At 43.4% G+C, this 16,487-nt stretch overlaps 8 protein-coding genes across 10 annotated transcripts in view; 5 read left to right on the top strand and 3 right to left on the bottom strand.

Annotated features, from left to right (window-relative positions):
• Positions 1 to 31: 31 nt before the first annotated feature.
• LOC120450625 (succinate--CoA ligase [ADP/GDP-forming] subunit alpha, mitochondrial) lies at positions 32 to 4,101 on the bottom strand. Its single transcript, XM_039633772.2, has 4 exons — positions 3,944 to 4,101; positions 1,516 to 1,964; positions 695 to 979; positions 32 to 632 (listed from the first exon to the last, which is right to left on the bottom strand). The coding sequence occupies exons 1-4, from the start codon at positions 3,978 to 3,980 to the stop codon at positions 417 to 419; spliced, it is 987 nt and encodes a 328-aa protein (XP_039489706.1). The 5' UTR covers positions 3,981 to 4,101; the 3' UTR covers positions 32 to 416.
• Positions 2,100 to 2,628, top strand: LOC120450629 (accessory gland protein Acp63F-like). Its single transcript, XM_039633777.1, has 3 exons — positions 2,100 to 2,226; positions 2,289 to 2,444; positions 2,507 to 2,628. Exons 1-3 carry the CDS (start codon positions 2,199 to 2,201, stop codon positions 2,566 to 2,568), a joined length of 246 nt encoding a protein of 81 aa, XP_039489711.1. The 5' UTR covers positions 2,100 to 2,198; the 3' UTR covers positions 2,569 to 2,628.
• LOC120450628 (accessory gland protein Acp63F-like) lies at positions 2,621 to 3,386 on the top strand. Its single transcript, XM_039633776.2, has 3 exons — positions 2,621 to 2,832; positions 2,892 to 3,053; positions 3,117 to 3,386. Exons 1-3 carry the CDS (start codon positions 2,802 to 2,804, stop codon positions 3,179 to 3,181), a joined length of 258 nt encoding a protein of 85 aa, XP_039489710.1. The 5' UTR covers positions 2,621 to 2,801; the 3' UTR covers positions 3,182 to 3,386.
• Positions 4,102 to 4,248: 147 nt separating the features above from the next.
• LOC120450624 (GPI mannosyltransferase 3) lies at positions 4,249 to 6,905 on the bottom strand. 2 transcript variants are annotated; one of them, XM_039633771.1, is made up of 6 exons: positions 6,746 to 6,905; positions 6,489 to 6,687; positions 5,775 to 6,242; positions 5,136 to 5,717; positions 4,836 to 5,079; positions 4,249 to 4,745 (listed from the first exon to the last, which is right to left on the bottom strand). In XM_039633771.1, the coding sequence occupies exons 2-6, from the start codon at positions 6,614 to 6,616 to the stop codon at positions 4,584 to 4,586; spliced, it is 1,584 nt and encodes a 527-aa protein (XP_039489705.1). In that variant the 5' UTR covers positions 6,617 to 6,687; positions 6,746 to 6,905; the 3' UTR covers positions 4,249 to 4,583. The 2 variants fall into 2 exon arrangements, with proteins under 2 accessions (XP_039489705.1, XP_039489704.1); XM_039633770.1 differs by having other exon boundaries at positions 4,249 to 5,079.
• Positions 6,906 to 7,042: 137 nt separating this feature from the next.
• On the top strand, positions 7,043 to 7,775 carry LOC120450627 (mpv17-like protein 2). Its single transcript, XM_039633775.2, has one exon. The coding sequence runs from the start codon at positions 7,161 to 7,163 to the stop codon at positions 7,773 to 7,775; it is 615 nt and encodes a 204-aa protein (XP_039489709.1). The 5' UTR covers positions 7,043 to 7,160.
• A 243-nt stretch (positions 7,776 to 8,018) lies between these two features.
• Positions 8,019 to 9,010, top strand: LOC120450626 (mpv17-like protein 2). The gene has a single exon (XM_039633774.2). It carries the CDS (start codon positions 8,036 to 8,038, stop codon positions 8,855 to 8,857), a length of 822 nt encoding a protein of 273 aa, XP_039489708.1. The 5' UTR covers positions 8,019 to 8,035; the 3' UTR covers positions 8,858 to 9,010.
• A 142-nt stretch (positions 9,011 to 9,152) lies between these two features.
• Positions 9,153 to 11,461, bottom strand: LOC120450623 (integrator complex subunit 10). The gene is made up of 3 exons (XM_039633769.2): positions 11,177 to 11,461; positions 10,080 to 11,124; positions 9,153 to 10,023 (listed from the first exon to the last, which is right to left on the bottom strand). The coding sequence occupies exons 1-3, from the start codon at positions 11,374 to 11,376 to the stop codon at positions 9,373 to 9,375; spliced, it is 1,896 nt and encodes a 631-aa protein (XP_039489703.1). The 5' UTR covers positions 11,377 to 11,461; the 3' UTR covers positions 9,153 to 9,372.
• Positions 11,462 to 11,771: 310 nt separating this feature from the next.
• The window catches only part of LOC120450172 (protein nutcracker), a 96,374-nt gene continuing 91,658 nt past the window's right edge, over positions 11,772 to 16,487 (top strand). The window contains exons 1-2 of one of the 2 annotated variants that reach the window (XM_039633026.2): positions 11,772 to 12,417; positions 14,762 to 14,902. In XM_039633026.2, coding sequence (XP_039488960.1) covers positions 12,276 to 12,417; positions 14,762 to 14,902 — 283 coding nt within the window. In that variant the 5' untranslated portion in view covers positions 11,772 to 12,275. Of the gene's footprint in view, positions 12,418 to 13,580; positions 14,474 to 14,761; positions 14,903 to 16,487 lie in introns of those variants that run through there. The other variant, XM_039633032.2, reaches the window with a different exon arrangement.

The raw sequence follows: 16,487 nt of genomic DNA, 5'->3' as shown, positions 1-16,487 counted from the left end.
ACATTTAAAGACCTTGAGAATTACGCACATCTATCCTGTTATTATGCATATTTATTACACATTCAGATACAATTCACATTGATATTTCGAGCAGGTATTTAAAATTAAGGCAAAATTCTGTTCGCAACACAAACAATCAGCCGCGTGCAATAACAATTACAAATCTTCGTTTTGGTGCGAGTTATTTTAGTTCAACTTGGTGGTACGGCAGTAGTTAACTTAATTCTTGGAATAGATGTCACAATTCAACGCCTTTCGTTTCTCTCTAGTAATTTTTCACAATAATTTATTTGGGTTCGCTCGAATTCAATTTCGATTTTCGACACTTTTAGCTTAACTTTAGGTTCATCATCATGAGTTTGCGTATACGCTTTGTTCGGCGTACGGATTCCGGTTTGGTTATGGCCTTTAATTATTTACACTAACTCCAGACGCTTCATCTCCTTGAAGAGCTCGTGGCCCATTTTGGCAGGACTCCTGGTCACAATGACGCCAGCCTTCTCCAGGGCGGCGATCTTGTCGTTGGCGCCTCCCTTTCCACCGGAAATGATGGCTCCAGCGTGACCCATGCGACGGCCGGGTGGCGCCGACACACCGGCAATAAACGAGACCACAGGCTTGGCCTTGATTCCCTGTAATAGTATATAAGTAGATTTAATAATGGAAAGTATTGATCTGGAATGGCTTATCCTACCGAATTGTACTCGGTGAGGTAGTCGGCCGCCTTCTCCTCGGCCACGCCTCCAATCTCGCCGATCAGAATGATGCCCTTGGTCTCGGGATCCTTGAGGAAGACCTCCAGGCAGTCGATGAAGTCGGTTCCGTTGAACGGATCGCCTCCAATGCCCACGCAGAGGGTCTGGCCCAGGCCAACTTCTGTGGTCTGGTGCACGGCCTCGTAGGTCAGGGTTCCCGAGCGGGAGACCACGCCGATCTTGCCGCGCTTGTGGATGTGACCCGGCATGATGCCGATCTTGCACTGCAATCAGAAAGGCATAGTAAAAGATTATACAATTAGCTTAACTTTAAATGAAACTTATAATAAAAAGTATTAATTTAATAATACTCTTCTCGGAATTGTTCCATCAAACTGTTTTTGTTACTGACCCACAAATTTATATAGATTCATAAGATTACCACCGCAAAGCACTTTAAGTAAAGTGGGTAATGACTTAAAAGTGGATTTCGTTTATGTTGCCTTTTTGAAGTTTGTGACGCATAGGGCGATAAGCGTCATAAATGGCAATAAATAACGTATTAATTAACTAGCTCATAGGGTTAGTTTCATCAACTTGGGGGCAAAGTTCAATGCATAGATTGAAAGGTGTGTCAATGGAGGCCTGTTTGTACATTAATAATAAGCTTCAATTGAATATTATCTTTCAAACTGAATATTAAACAGATACGAGTATAGTTCACCGCGGACGTCATACCAAGAGATAAGGAAAACACCAGATGAGCGTGGATTTTGCCCTCTGGCGAAGCTTATCTCTTTAGCTCTGGAGATGTACGAACCTGTTCGGGGGCGATGATTCCCGGGCAGTTGGGCCCCACCAATCGCGACTTGCTCTGGCTGATGAGGGCGTGCTTCACCTTCACCATGTCGTGCTGCGGCACACCCTCCGTGATGCAGACGATCAGGGGGATCTCAGCGTCCAGGGCCTCGATGATGGCGGCCGCAGCGCCCGGTGGTGGCACATAGATGACGGTGGCATGTGGATCGGTGGCCTTCTTGGCCTCCGCCACCGAAGCGAAGACGGGCAGTCCCAGGTGCTGGGTGCCACCCTTCTTGGGGGAAATGCCGCCGACCAACTTGGTGCCGTACTCCAGAGCCTGCTGGCTGTGGAACGTACCCTGTTTGCCGGTGAATCCCTGGCAGATCACCCGCGAATCGCCGTTCAGCTTCAGGTTGCCGCGTGTCTTGTTGTACTGCGAATTGCAGCGCACTCCGGCCACAAAGCCATCTGAAAAGGATATAAATTAAAATATTAAAAAAAAAATTAAAATATTAAAATAAATTAAAAAATAAGGCAAAATATATGAAAGCTTATTTGCTCGATTATTATTTATTAAATTCGTCACATCTCACATCACATGTGTAATTGATTTTTAAGAGTAAATTGTAGAATTTCCGGTACTTATGCCGTTGATCTATTTAAGCTCAGTTTATTTCTTTAGAATATCAGTCGCTTAACAAGATGCAACCTATCCTCGTTTTTATTCTGGGTGAGTTTTAGAACTTCTGTAGCATAACCACTTAAATTTTTATATTTTTCTACCACCTTTAGTCATGTTAACTGTGCAAATCGAGAGTAAATGCAGCACTTTGGTCACACTAAAACTAGATCCTCACTGTGGAATGTTTTCTGATTGTGTCGTTAATGGTGCAAATCCAAGTGTCCTGACCAATATATCTTGTAGACGTATAGAAAAAGGAAAATCAGGTGGGTGCTAATGAAGCATAGCATATTTGCCTTTGAAAAACTGAATCGATCTATTCATTTAGGACTCATCAACATGAAATTGGGAAAATGTAACCCTAAAGTACCCCGGTGTTCCTTTGAATAGTATTAATTTTTCATTTAATAGCATAACGTACACCAGTAAATACATACATATATATTTCAATTTTTCTGGTAGATTTTCCTATATATACACATATACATACTTGAATTAGAAGTTAGTTAGTTACAAGTTCTTAATGCAAAACTTTCCAGTAAATCTTCTGAAGAGCTTTAAAAGCATTAAAGAATAACTAAAATAATTAGTCTTAGGGCAAATTTAGAAGCGTATACACCATTATGAAGGTTTTAAGTTACATATTTCTTCTGAGTGAGTTTTTATGCAAGCAACTGAAAATATATGAGTTGTGAACTGTTCGACAACTGCAGCTATGAGTATATTCGAGACTACGAGTGGAAGAAGTGCCTGCGATGGATACATTAAACCTAGATATCCTTACTGTGGCATAGCTGCTGATTGTTACTACCAGGGCTTAAGCCTCTTGCACGTTGGACAAGAGCAGTGTAAACTTACTGAACTAGGAAAACCTGGTACGTTTATTCTTTTTAACACATTCAGTTTCCTAAACCTTAGTTATGTACACACATATCCAGGATTTCTAAAATTCCGCGCCGGAAGGTGTCCTAGGGATAAGCCCAAATGCAGGAAAACTAGATGAATGAAGAAGTGGAAGCATTTTCACTTCACTTCCAATAAGGATTTCATTCTGCATTGACAACTTCGTTTAGTATAAGGACTTCTATGGAATTATTTATGTTACTTTAAAAGTTTAGATCCGCAGTCTTTTCTTTTTATGTATTATAACTTTTGGTGGCCTTGACATTTGTTGAAAGATGTCACGCCGGCTACTTTTATCGCTGTAACTACGAAATTTTGTGGTAATTACGAGCTAAACTTTATAAAGCTTGCAGTATTTTGGTAATATTTCGTCTCATTTGGAACTTTGAGTAATCTTTATGCTTAGTAAGTTGCTCAAGATTTAATTGAAAGATATACTTAGTATATCTCTTCAAACTGTTAAATTTACAGTATAAATATAACACAGAATACCAATTACGAAGAAAGGTAATAATTGTGATCGACAGAGCGAGGTTCCACTGTACTTGTTGCCGAAAAAACGGTTGTTTGTGCGATGGGTCACATGCAAGCGAACCTTGAACACAGCCCCCGCACACCCCCTCCGCCACGAAAGGGCACCACTTCCACTTTTCCGAAGCCACGTATCTGCGGATCTGCAAATTAAGCCGATTATTAATCCCAATGGTGGCCGACTAATCAGCAGATCCGTCGCAACGACAGGTGCCCCCTAATTGTTCGTCCATTGGCACTTTGTGTGCCGTAAATCCGACGAAGTTATATAATTTATTATGCTATTGGGGAGTACGGCGTGTGTTAGGCAACCGATAGGGGGAATACGCACCTCGCACTTTCAGCAGCGCCCTCATTGAAGCAGCCATATTATCTCTGTGTGGTGGTTGTGCGATAAAAACAGCTTTACTTAATTAAAACGCGTTTAATTAATGCAGTGCGAAATCGGCCGAATAGTGCTGGGTTAACCACTGCGATAGTATCGATAGCGCGACTGCAACGGCTTACGACACACCATCGATACTTTAGCAGCGATAGTATGGGGAAACTACAATCGGGGTATTCTCCCAATCGATTTAACAGTTACTTTTGGAAAAGTAATAAACATTAATAAATGAAAATATACACAAAATCAAATGTAATTCTACTCCACTGAACCTTTATTTCGAGAACTTAAAGAAAGGACAGCTCAAGCGTTGTATGGACTACGTAAAATATATTGCCTCTTGTTAGACTGTTTGCGTCTAAATACTCAGATGGCTTACACATTATCAACTAGCACGAAGTACACAAAAGGCGCCTACGATTTTCTGTTCTCCTCGCGCGACAACGTTTTAAAAACTTTTGCTAAGGCCATATATGGATACAAAATATATGCGTTTGTATCTATCAGTTAATATCAAATGTGTCATTGCTTCTTTCTTTTGAACGGAGGGCTGCGGTGGGGGAGTCTTTATCTTTTGCTCTATCCTCTAATTGAAGAGATTCTCGTTCTCATTGGCCATGACGAGATCCTCTAGCGGCGGATGATCATGGACATCCGGTTCCTTCTGCTCTTGATTAAATGCATTCTCCTCGCCCTTCTTCAAGCGCTGGTAAACCAAAATGGAACGACCTGTGCGCGATTGGCGATGCTGCAATAGAGAAGCAAGATTAGGTGACTGGGCGCCCAGTGCCTCCGACCACTGGTCCACCAGAGCCTGCGAGCCCTCCAGCCGGGTTACCTCTGCGTGCTCGATGCGATGGAGCAGCCGGTAGTTGCGGAGGAACACGCTAATGTTCTCGGCCAGCGGATCAAACATAACCACATGCGTGGGCAAAGCGGTGAGCGGATGCACGGGAATGTGCGAGTTAATCCAGTGCACGGGGTCCTCAAAGAAGCGGTCGGCCTCGTCCTTATACTGCTCCTTCTTCTCCAGGTTCGGTTCGCAGGTCAAAAACCTCATGGTGACATTCTGGTGAATGTGGCTAACGAAAAAGAATCATTAAACCATTCAAGGAAAGTTAAGTCCAAATCTTCTCACCTGTAATATGGTGTGGAGTGGCAAGGCATTAGGAAAAGAATATTCGCCTGGTGTTCGCGTTCATCCCTGTAATCCTGAGCAATCTCCCTCAACTTGGGCATCAGTTCAATGGGGCCCTTCTGGTGCACTGTGCTCAAATACCAAGCGGGCAGAACATTGCCCACGAGGATGACTAAAGCAGTGGTCCACAACATTGAGCTCGAGGCTCTGGCGCTCCAGCGGGATAGAGCATCTGTGATGACGTACAAGCAGAGCGGCAGAAGCGAGGACACAAATCGGAACTCCTTGTGCTCCACGGCACTCAGAACGACCAGAGTCAGAAAGATGGTAATCAGGAGTTGCTTGCTAACCGGATACTTCTCCGACTTCCTCACAGTTTCCATCACACCGAAGATGAAGGGCAGGGTGTTGATGCCCAGGACTGTGGGCAATCCCACGCTGAAGTACCAGTGCCACGGGTGTGAGCCGTAGAAGCTGCCGATGTTGTTGAATACGTTGTACTTGAGGAACTCGTACGGTGTCACTATCAATTGGCCATGCCAGTAGGTATCGATGGCTATTCCAAGTCCAGCAACGAGTAACCTAAAATGTACATGGGCTTATTATAAAGTCACTGATGTCTATCGTTTAATTTCTTACCCGATGAGCACAAATCGCTTTAGGATCAGCTCCAGCACATTCTGGCGACTCTTGCGCAGATGATACAAGGACAATGGGAGCCAAATGACAGCTGCCGTGGGTCTCAGGAAGCAGCAGATGGCAGCTGGCCACAGATAAGCTGTGGATTCGCCATACCAGGGGAAGTAGCTCAAGGCAATCGTTGTCAGGGAGGCCTCCAGTGTATTGGCCAGAGTTCGCGAGCCCGTGTAGAACCAGAACCAGGGCACCAGAATCAAAAACAGCGCCCACTTACGCTTGCCCGTCCACACAAAGAAGCGATAATCGGAGTAGGCCGACAGCAGAGCCTGGAGAATCCTTGGCAGAACTACCAGAAGGTGGGCACTGTCCAATTGCAGGAGGGCCAGGATTTTATAGACTCCTGCGATCAGCAGGGGGTACACATAGCTGCGAATGCCCTGAACCCATTCCCAAGTCAGGTAGCCATAGCTAAAAGTAGAGAACATGTGAGTTAGGTAAGAAGGTTCATAGGATTTTGATTCATTTTGCGACACTTTCATTTCCTACAGCTACTTTTACCGAAAGACATTTATCAGTGAAAATATTCAGCTAGACTGTACTGAAGGCTGAAACTGAGTGTGCAAATTATGTACTTTGAATTTCTAATCAAAATCAACATTCTTTTATAAAGATAAAGGCCAGAAATCAGACAGAAATCGCAGAAATTGAACCTACCCAAAGGTTAGTTTGTGGGCCACCTCCAAACTCTGCCAATATTCATCCGGAACGTAATAAGTTTGGACCACGAAAACGGAGGCCAAGCGCACGGCCAAAATCAGAAGAAACACGTAGAGCAGCCTCATTATAAAAACGATGCGTTGGTCAAAAAACGCAAAACTGTCGTCACCCGGAAAACCGGATGGCTTTCTGTCACCTGGAAGAGAAAAGTATTTAATGCACGATTCTAGGCGTTTTTTCACGCCGGTCCTAACCTTAAATAGTTGCGTGTGTTGGTGGTTTACCAACCGGTCTGATTTGGATGGAAATTGCGATGGGTTTTAGCCAGCAATATAAATATTTTCGGCAAAATAGGCGGCTAAAAATAACGCGAAAGCGGTGGAAAGCAAAACCGAAAAGGGCAGTGTGGCCAGAGCGAGTCAATAACGAAATAATTTAAGTTATCGGCGTATATCGGTTAGTGCTGTAAAGCGTTTGAGTATTGAATTTAAAGCTTTCATGTAATTTGTAACCTTGCAGTTTTATTGCACTGATCAATATTTTATCAAATATTATTCAATAAATCAAAAAATCAGGGCTTTCAATGTCAGAACAAATACAGAAAATACAAGTTTTTTAACCAAACAAGTAAACCATCACAAGAGCGAAACAAGTTTAGATGGGATCACGATGTTTAGCTGGACTCGGCTGTCCAATCCGCTGAAAATGGGCTTCCAGTTCGTAACCGTTTTCTCGACAAGCTCCCAAATTCCACCGAATGCAAAATTCTGGTCCAAACTGTTCGGAAAGTACCTGTTGCTGACAAATACCGTCGGATCGGGACTCCTCGTCGCCATCGGAGATGCAGTTGCCCAGCAGTACGAGGGATTTGCTGAAAAGAAAACCTTTGACTACTCTCGCTCAGGATGCATGATGATTACGGGCTTGGTGATTGGTCCGGTTCAGCACAGTTTCTATCTGCTGCTGGACAGGCTGCTATCTGACAGTGGACGATGGGGTGTCCTGCATAAGATACTCGCGGATCAGTTGATCATGTCGCCCACCTATATTTTCCTGTTCTTTTACGTCAGCAGCTTGCTGGGTGGGAAAACATTAGCGGAGTGCAATGGCGAGCTGGCCGAGAAGTTCCTTTACACGTGGTTGTTGGACTGCTGCTATTGGCCGGTTCTGCAGTATCTGAACTTTCGCTTTTTTAAGTCTAACTATCGCGTGATCTTCGTTAATTGCGTGTACGTCGTCCTGCTTTCCCATATAAAGTACGGCTTTTCCTTCCAGGATCCATAGTTATTACGTGTTTTTAATGGCAATTAAAATGGAAGAGAACTGCACTAACTAAGAACACCGCTTTTCAAAATCTCATAAAACGCATTTCAAAAGTGATAACAAATACTATCGATTTCAAGCTTGCAGATACAGTAGATGGTCAGTCGAAAAAGTGCCATCCCCAATCAGCTGCCAGTTTAACGTCAAAACAATCGAGTCTTTCGTAACGTAAATCAAAAACACACGGGACTACAGTGGTCCCCAAATTGCAGTGGCTGCGAATGATGTTGGGCATTCGCTGCCTGCGCCAGTGCTACGGTCTCCGAAACCCGCCAGTTCCGTGGACCCAGAAAATCCATGGCTCCACCCATGCCCGCAGAGACTACGCGGCTCTGTGCCGGATGAGAACCCATGTAGTGGGCCACCAAAAGTACGGATTTCGTTTGACCCACGGCAAAGGGGAGACGGAGGGTGGAACCCTGACTTTCATGCTGCTGCGATGGACGAAAATCGCGTGGAGCAACATGTTCGGAAAGTATCTGCTCGTGACGAACGTGGTGGGCTCCGGACTGCTGATGGTCGTGGGCGATGTGATAGCCCAGGAGTATGAGTACAGGCGGGGATTGCGGCACCAGGATCGCTTTGATACGGATCGCATGTACAGGATGTTTGTGGCTGGTGCGCTGCAGGGACCGCTGCACCACTACGTCTATAACTGGATGGACAGGGTAATGCCCGCTCGTACCTTGAAGAATATCTTCAAGAAGATCCTGATTGACCAGCTGGTCATGTCGCCCGCCTGCATCATCATTTTCTTCTATTCCCTTTGCTATCTGGAGCGGCAAACGCTGGAGGCCACAAATCAGGAGCTGATCTCGAAGTTCCCCTATGTGTACATGCTGGATTGGATGACCTGGCCGGCGGCACAGTACCTGAACTTTCGCTATCTGGACACCAAATACCGGGTGACCTTCGTCAATGTGTGCACGGCTGTTTACAATGTGCTCATGTCCTACATGAAGCACGATTTCGGGGTTCACTTGCCACTGGAGGGGGAGTTAGTGGAGTCTTCCGAGAAGACCTTATTACCTCCAAGTTCATAGACGAAACCCGAAGCCCAGATAGCTGTTTAATACACGACGACCACCGCGGAATATGTGTGATAGGAATCCAAATTAAATAGTTATTGTGCACACGAGTGTTATTATGTAAAAAAGAGGCTCTTAAAACCAATAAATATGTATAAATAATATAAATATTTAGTACACATCTGATGCTATAACAGAAATGTTAAGGCAAAGAAATTGCTAGTCGATCAATTATATTTATTATACCCAAATTACCTTAAAAATAAGTGTTAATATTATGCTTATGACTAAATCGAAACATATCAAATGCAACCAACCTTTAACTATGTTATCAGTTGATAAAATAAATATTTGTTTAATTGATAAGCAAATTACAGTCTAGACATTGTATATTCAAACGTGTGAACTAAAATATAGTAGTCATACATATTAACAAGTGGAAATCAAACACACAAGGTGTAAGATAGTTGGATAATAGCTGCTGTAATATTGATATTGTATAAATGTTCCCCCTCGGTAGTTTAAACTGCTCACTTAATCACAATCGTCTCCACGGCTTGACTGATTCCAAAGATATGTTGCGCCAGCATCAAATGTTCTTGGCTGATGAAATTCGCCAGCAAAGTGATCACATTCTCATTGCAGCGCGCAATCTGCTGGCGTGTGATCGACCTAAATTCATCGCGGGCTCCTTTGTCCGCTCCACGGGTTCCAATTCTTCGGCTCTGGGAACCGCCAGCTACAGTTGTCGCAGTAGGTGTGCCACTGGAAATTGGTGAGCTGGTCAACTCGAAGTTATCCTCCTGCTGCGAGTTCCAAATGTGCGAGAGCTCCTCAATCAAATCGATATTTATTATGTAGGTGGATAGAGTGCGCAGATTGAACGATTTGCGTTGCTTGATCAGGCTGAATATCTGTTGAGTGAGCAGCACGTCGTTGAGCAGATTCAGTTGCTGCAGCACCAGGAGATCGCCCAGTAATCGATCTGGGCAGTTCGGTTCGTAGACCTTGCGACTGAGTCTGCTGATGATGGCACCCACGCAATACTGCACCAACGCTGATCGAGTGAGGGGCAGAAAAACCATGTGCCTGTGGCCCTTCAGCGACATGTTTTCCAAAAGTTGCCCCTGGGTGGCGGGGAGTTCTGAGAGGATCTTCAAAATGCACTGGAAGCCTTGCAGCTGTGTGAGAGATTCTTTGAAGTTTATTCATTTGAAATAATTCACTTTAAACTTACCGTCATGCTTCCCTGCATTAAATTAAGGCTCAAGATCTGCAGGCTCTGCACCAGGCTGCTCTGGGTGGTCATGTCCGCCATAAGCTTGTTCGCCTCATCCCGGTGTCCGAAATAAATGGCCAAGTCGAAGAGGAACCTGGATATCCAAGGCGCCAAAGGAAGAGCCAGCATAAGTTGACTGAAATCCCTTTGGAATTGGTCCGTATTGAGCAATTGCCAGCACTGCGCTGCATGCAAGAAGGCCTTGGATAACTCCGGACTTATGCTAGTGGTCAGGGAGAATTTCGGTGGCTCCATGCTGGGCACTTCGGAGCCATCACCTTCCGGGGACCATTCCATGAATCCCTCTACCAAAACATGACATACATCGGCATCCTCGATTCTCAACTTGCAATTTCGTATATAACCATGCAGGGAGTATATGAACAAGGTGGTGGCGTAGAACAAAACCTGAGAGCTGCCCGCCGGACTTCCAGAAAGTATGTCCACCAGCTTTTCCCAGTAGACGTTCTGGTTGACATGCTTGCTGAAGGGCAAAAAGGGCTCCCAGCCCATCATCTGTCCGCAGATCATCAGGACTTTGAAGATGTTCTTCCAGGCATCCGCCGTATCCGAATCATCCATGATTTGCCGCAGATAAAACTCCAGGGAACTGGTATATAGTCTGCAGGCCAGATTTGGCGAAAGTTCTGGTGGTTTATTCTGGATCATGGGCAAAACCTCCTCCACCAGAATCCTCTGATAGAGATCCGGTTCGGTTTTCATGCCCTCAGCCAGCATTTCCAGTAGTCGGGGAGCCTGAGTTATGGCCGATTTGGGGAACTTGTTGAACATCAGTATATAGATATAGACGCGCTCCAGATTATCGCCACTGTGGTTGATGGTGTGCATGAATATGTTGTGCTGAACCTCGGGAGTAAGGTGCTTATACATTTTCACATAGAACTCGTGCTCCGGCGTAGTTTCATTCTCATTTCTGAGGGCATTCGTTAGCGAGTTGATCTCCTGCCACAGCTCCGTATGTTGATTTGGGAAATTGGAGGCTCTAGAAGTGTAATACATATAGTAACTGAATAGGTATGTTATTATCAACTCACATAAGGCTGAAACACTTTGCTGCCTCCTCGTAATTTAGAGCATCGCGTTCCAGAAGGTAAGCCTCGTATTGCAGATTGAATGCATTGGGATACAGGGTTTTAGCCGTGATAATCCAGGCCATGGCCGCGCAAGGATCGCTTTTTCTGAGCCTTTGCGCCTCCTTGACCATGTACAACTCATTTTCCTCGTGGCTCGCCATGTTTCTTAAGGTATTTCTTATGTTTTTAAGAAATTTCTTCTACTTTCAACAAAAACAAACCATTTAGCCGGCTATTTGAAAGCCATTTGCCAACACTGGCCATATATTGCTATTAGTGCTGCCAACTATTGGAACTAAATTATAGCTAGGGTTTAAATTATTTAAAAAAAGAGTATAAAAACAGACTCTCAAGCATTGCATTTTTTTAGTGAGTTTTAGGTTGAAAGTCTTGTGTTATTCCAACCTAAAACGCATCTACTTATAACCTTCATATGTTCGATATTTTGGTATTTTAATTTTCAGCTTTAAAATAGCTAGATAGAAAACGCAGCTCCCGGCTCTTCTGCAATCGATAAGTATTGTGTAGCACCGGCGGTAGTGTTGCATAGCGGCTGCCTGCCAGCTGATTGTTCGCGAAATGAACAATGGTTTTTCGCGAATTTTTGTAAATCTCTGTGATTTTTGCTCCTACAAAAGCGTAACTTATATTAAGCGAAATACATACGAAACTGGCTGTTGCGTCTACTTATGAAAGATGTGTGACTAACAACGTTTTCTAGAAAACGCCTGCCAACGCGTCGTTTTGCTTTGTTTTTGTTGCGTGAACAATACATCGTTGGATATTTATTTAAAAATTCGCAAACTCTTGTAAATAAGATATATGTTTGTAATTCAAGTGCCACATCTGCTGCAGTTAACCAACGAAGTAAGATAAAATTGTGATTTCCCCTATTAGTTTGCCGTTCTTGCTTCAAAACATCATAAATTCGAGTGCATAAAACGCAGTATGCCCCATTTTCCGATTGTCATTGGGAAAGCGGACAATGACAGTCGAATTAATAATTTAAATAAAATCAAATCAAATCGTTTCGCACAAAATTCGTACGTGAATAGCTGAAATGTCAGATGCTAAATCCGAAATTGACGGCTTTATAGCCGGTCCCACGACATCGGGCGAACAACAACAACAACAACAACAGCAGCAGCAGCAAAATGAGCAACAAGTGGTCGCCACGAAGGACATCAAAGTTTCCGAACAAGGTAAGCAATGCCAAATGGAAAGGAATTCCTATAAAATAGTTCTAGAAACTTAGTAACTTCGGTTAAGACCACCTTTAAGTAATTGATAAATGGCCTGCTGCACGCATTTTACCTTTGTTTACTCGTAATCTACACTATTTATTAATGACTTAGCACTTATCACTTATCGCAAGTTGCTTACCGATGAACAAAGCAAAGAACAAAAATGTAAACAAAGAGATAAATAGTAACTAAACTATAAATTATATTATATGTAGTATTCTTCATTGTAAAATAATCTTTATTATAAGCTTAGAGCATCACTGATTCTTAGAAGCTAGTTCTATGCTAAAATAGAAATCATTATTTAAACCACATCACTGAACAATGAACAATAGATGCGCATAAATCATAAAAAACATAGAAACTAGACAATAAACACTAGTTCTTGCATTATGCTAATAACAATATGATCATCACTTAAATATATTCTAACAAATTATTGAAACCTGTTTCGATTGTTAATTTATAGAGCATATGGTCATCTTTTATTTATTATGTACTCACCATACTTTGTATTACTTTGTAGCCTTTCTTAACTTGAATAAAGTTCCTTACACTTTTATCCCAAGATCGGCGACTCTTTTCGATGAATCATCCAGATAACAATGAATGTACTATAAATTTCGAAAAACCTGTTTTAGTATTTTGTAAATTGCTTCAAACCGCAAGGAAAATAAATTTGAATGTAAATGAATTTGTATTTGCTTTGTACTAGATTAAACAAACTATATACACTAGTGCTCTAATTAATCTTCTAAACTTATTATTTATACAAGAATACAAGAAAATACTGATATAATTTTAATTACCAATTATTTCTGACTTCTTAGTGATTTGTACAATTTGTGATTTATATTTGAATACAAGTGTGTATTTATTATAAAGTTTCATATCACTCTTAATGTAATCGCGAGTTTTGAGTTAACTTCAGTGTCACATCTTTTGTATTGTTAAAATGTATTGTATATAACCACCAGTTTGAGTTGTTGCTTCCCAAATCCGCACACAGCAGGTTAGTTGCTGCAATTTTCAATATTCTCCTAACCACCAGCACACACAATTTCACTAATCACATCCTTCAGATTTCGTTTAAAGTAAAATATAAATAAAACTCGTTGCAGTTGCGAAAAAGCAGCGACAGCGTTTGATACAAGAGAAGAGCGCCCAAGAGCCGGATCCCTTGATCCTGGAGCATGCCACACGGGAATCGGTGCCGCAGCACATGGAGAAGCTATTGAATCAGTACCAGGAGAACCGAAAAATGCCGGCTGCCGAGTGGCTGCACTTGCTCACTTACCTGGTGGCCCTGGAGTGCGGCTTTGTGGAGGAGCAGACATTTGCCCAGAAGCGACACCTCATTGAGCCCGTTCCATCATTTAGCAGCTTTCACGCCCTGAATGTGCGCCTCCTGAGCGAACAACCTGCCCAATATGAGGTGTGCTTCAATGACACCGCGTACCAAATGCGTCTGAGAACTCTGTTGGATAAGCATGCACCCGAGGAGACCTCCCTGGTGGCTGCCCTCCAGTCCCGCCTGATGGCCATCACGCTGGGGGACCAGCTCGTAGTCAACCTATCCCCAGCACCGCCTTCGAAGCAGCCTGGCTACAGCATCAGCCTGCCCATCGGACGCTATGTGCTCAATATTCAGGCGAAGAACAAGCCCGTTTATCATCGCTTTCGGAAGCTGGATGAGCTCTCCTATCAGCTCAAGCAGCACGTATTCCAGCCCATGCGATCGCAGCAACTAATGCAGATGGAGAACAAGCTGCAGCCATCGCTGTTGGGCCTGCCCGATGAGTTGTACTTCGAGATCTTCAGATATCTCGACAAGAGCCAACTGCATGTGGTGGGCAAGGTCAATAGACAGCTCCACTTCTACAGCAAGGAGATGGAACGAAAAAGGCAGAGGGACGGCAGAAGCTGATTGTTGTAATCGAAACCGATGTAATTTCCATGAAATTTATTTAAATAGGGGTTTGGCTTTTAATAAATGTCAAGTGGTGGATAAGAATTCTCATAAAAGTCTGCTAAAATATCTAAGTTAATCTTAGATTTTGAAGTAAGCATTTTGAATGCAATGAAGTTCTGATATGTTTTATAACATGTTTTAAATCTTAAGATGGGTCATAACAATAAATTACCTTTCACATATAAACGAATTGAAACGTGTTTTAATTATTTATATTGTTTTCTTGTAAATAAAGATCTGATTTTGCTTTGAAATCATACCTTGCACATTTATCCTTATCGCATGCATTTTTGGTTTTCTTTTTTGTATTTAAACGCACATCGTCAGCAGCAAGGATAATGGTGGAGCCTTCGACGCCCTCGGCAGATTCCTGCAACTCCTTCGACATCTTTGAGCCACCTGCCACGCCCCTGGACTCCATAAGCATCAAGAGCAGTGCCAGTAGCTACCTCTACGATCGTGATATTACAGGTGAGTTGCGTTCACATGTGCTCGCCACCTGTTCGTCGGCATTTCAACCCCCTTTTGGTGGCCAAAAAGAGGGGTACACGCCCCTAAATGAGTCGGCCCTCAACCACAGAAGTGCAGAATGCGAAACAAGCGGCTCCAGCAGCCAAAAACACGCGCCCAGATTGTCGCATCCACAATTCCCACTGCCCCCAAATGCCCCAAAAAGCACCAAGCCCCAATCCCCAATTCCCAACCCCCGAACCCGATCCCGTTCTCGTCGGCTTCGAATCTCCAACCTCACAAGCCCACTTCGATTTTTTATGCGCACGCAAAATCAACAAAACCCACGCGAGCAAAGCGGCACCCCTATAACCCCTATGTGTGTGCTACATCTTTATACACTGAGAGAAAGTCATGGAAAGCAAATGAAATTTTAATTCATTTCAAATTCCCATTCATTTCAAACTCAAACGCTCTTGAGAGCATAGCATGCTCTTACCCTTGAATCCTAACCTATTCCTGCTCCACCTATAAGTTTCTCTCAGTGCACACCCCTTGGCCTCCTCGCCTTTTCGGTTTTCCTGGCGGATGGCATCCACATTTTGGTTTTTCTCCCTCAACAGCGAATTGCTTGCTGCTCGGCGCTGGGCTCCTATTTCGTGTTTATATTACGATATCGACTTTCTCGAGCCGAGCCTTATCACTAAAATAAAACGAAATCAAACTGAAATAAAAGAGAGTGAGCTGAGTTTGGCGACATTCCCCTTTGGAAACGCTAGGTTTCTGGGTTTCCCGTGGGTCCTGTCGAAATTATCTGGGTACAACTTTATCAAAATAACGAAAAAACAGTGACAAATGCATAAATAAATTATGGCAAAGGCAAACAAAGCGAAACATTTTCCATTCGGCTGCTGCTCTCGCAATTACTTTTAAACTAGAGTCGTGTCTCCTCAAAAAGCTCCGGAAAAACGAGAGAAGCTTTCCCATCGCGCTGCTCTTGAGCAGTTACTCTGCATTTTCCAGGAGCAGCTGTTTTCCCCAGCCACCTCCCCACTTTTCTCCGCCCACAATTCGGTCGAATGGTTGGGTGAATGAACCCACAGATGTGGGCTTCGCACAGTGGTCTAATTTCTAATTACAACATATCCGTTGATAAGATTCTCTGCAATAAAAATTGTATTGCCTGGGATGATTTGCCAATGCTTTTATTGGTTATTAAAACACTATCTTATCGCAAATGAAAGCGTTCAAATTTAGAATTTCATAAGCCACAGAAATCTTTTAGCAGCAAGTCGTTTCGCTTGTATTTAGTTGTTTCTAAGTCTTAAGTTTTCAGTCTTGCAGAACACATTTCTCTTCATTATAGAACTAAGTTGAGTTACAAGCGAGTCTGGGCACACTGTTTCCTCATCTGCGATGCTAAACTGTGCCAAACTCTTCGTCGCTGTTGTTGCTTCTCCTTTCCATTCTCGTTCTCCTGCCGCGTGGGTGGTCCAGTAACGGTAAACAGCAAAGAGGAATCAATGAGAGTTGGCAAAACATACGCTTCTCCTCTTTCACCTCTTTCTTTTGGGATGCAAGCGCAGGCAGAGGCCACTTTTCTAAG

The sequence above is a fragment of the Drosophila santomea genome, chromosome 3L (assembly GCF_016746245.2).
Source record: "Drosophila santomea strain STO CAGO 1482 chromosome 3L, Prin_Dsan_1.1, whole genome shotgun sequence".
NCBI lineage: Eukaryota > Metazoa > Arthropoda > Insecta > Diptera > Drosophilidae > Drosophila > Drosophila santomea.
This window is presented reverse-complemented; position numbering and strand designations above follow the sequence as displayed.

Excerpts from the sequence above, each read along its gene's own strand:
- LOC120450629 (XM_039633777.1), top strand. The coding sequence starts at position 2,199 with ATGCAACCTATCCTCGTTTTTATTCTGG. Across the intron at positions 2,227-2,288 it reads TATCCTCGTTTTTATTCTGG|TCATGTTAACTGTGCAAATC; the intron begins GTGAGTTTTAGA and ends TACCACCTTTAG. Across the intron at positions 2,445-2,506 it reads TATAGAAAAAGGAAAATCAG|GACTCATCAACATGAAATTG; the intron begins GTGGGTGCTAAT and ends CTATTCATTTAG.
- LOC120450628 (XM_039633776.2), top strand. The coding sequence starts at position 2,802 with ATGAAGGTTTTAAGTTACATATTTCTTCTGA. Across the intron at positions 2,833-2,891 it reads AAGTTACATATTTCTTCTGA|CTATGAGTATATTCGAGACT; the intron begins GTGAGTTTTTAT and ends CGACAACTGCAG. Across the intron at positions 3,054-3,116 it reads TACTGAACTAGGAAAACCTG|GATTTCTAAAATTCCGCGCC; the intron begins GTACGTTTATTC and ends ACACATATCCAG.
- LOC120450625 (XM_039633772.2), bottom strand. The coding sequence starts at position 3,980 with ATGGCTGCTTCAATGAGGGCGCTGCTGAAAGTGCGAG. Across the intron at positions 1,965-3,943 it reads GGCGCTGCTGAAAGTGCGAG|ATGGCTTTGTGGCCGGAGTG; the intron begins GTGCGTATTCCC and ends TATCCTTTTCAG. Across the intron at positions 633-694 it reads ACCTCACCGAGTACAATTCG|GGAATCAAGGCCAAGCCTGT; the intron begins GTAGGATAAGCC and ends ATACTATTACAG.
- LOC120450624 (XM_039633770.1), bottom strand. The coding sequence starts at position 6,616 with ATGAGGCTGCTCTACGTGTTTCTTCTGATTTTGGCCGTGCGCTTGGCC. Across the intron at positions 5,718-5,774 it reads AAGCGATTTGTGCTCATCGG|GTTACTCGTTGCTGGACTTG; the intron begins GTAAGAAATTAA and ends TGTACATTTTAG. Across the intron at positions 5,080-5,135 it reads CACTCCACACCATATTACAG|CCACATTCACCAGAATGTCA; the intron begins GTGAGAAGATTT and ends CTTTTTCGTTAG.
- LOC120450627 (XM_039633775.2), top strand. The coding sequence starts at position 7,161 with ATGTTTAGCTGGACTCGGCTGTCCAATCCGCTGAAAATGGGCTTCCAG.
- LOC120450626 (XM_039633774.2), top strand. The coding sequence starts at position 8,036 with ATGATGTTGGGCATTCGCTGCCTGCGCCAGTGCTACGGTCTCCGAAAC.
- LOC120450623 (XM_039633769.2), bottom strand. The coding sequence starts at position 11,376 with ATGGCGAGCCACGAGGAAAATGAGTTGTACATGGTCAAGGAGGCGCAA. Across the intron at positions 11,125-11,176 it reads GCAAAGTGTTTCAGCCTTAT|AGCCTCCAATTTCCCAAATC; the intron begins GTGAGTTGATAA and ends TTACACTTCTAG. Across the intron at positions 10,024-10,079 it reads TAATGCAGGGAAGCATGACG|CTGCAAGGCTTCCAGTGCAT; the intron begins GTAAGTTTAAAG and ends TCTCTCACACAG.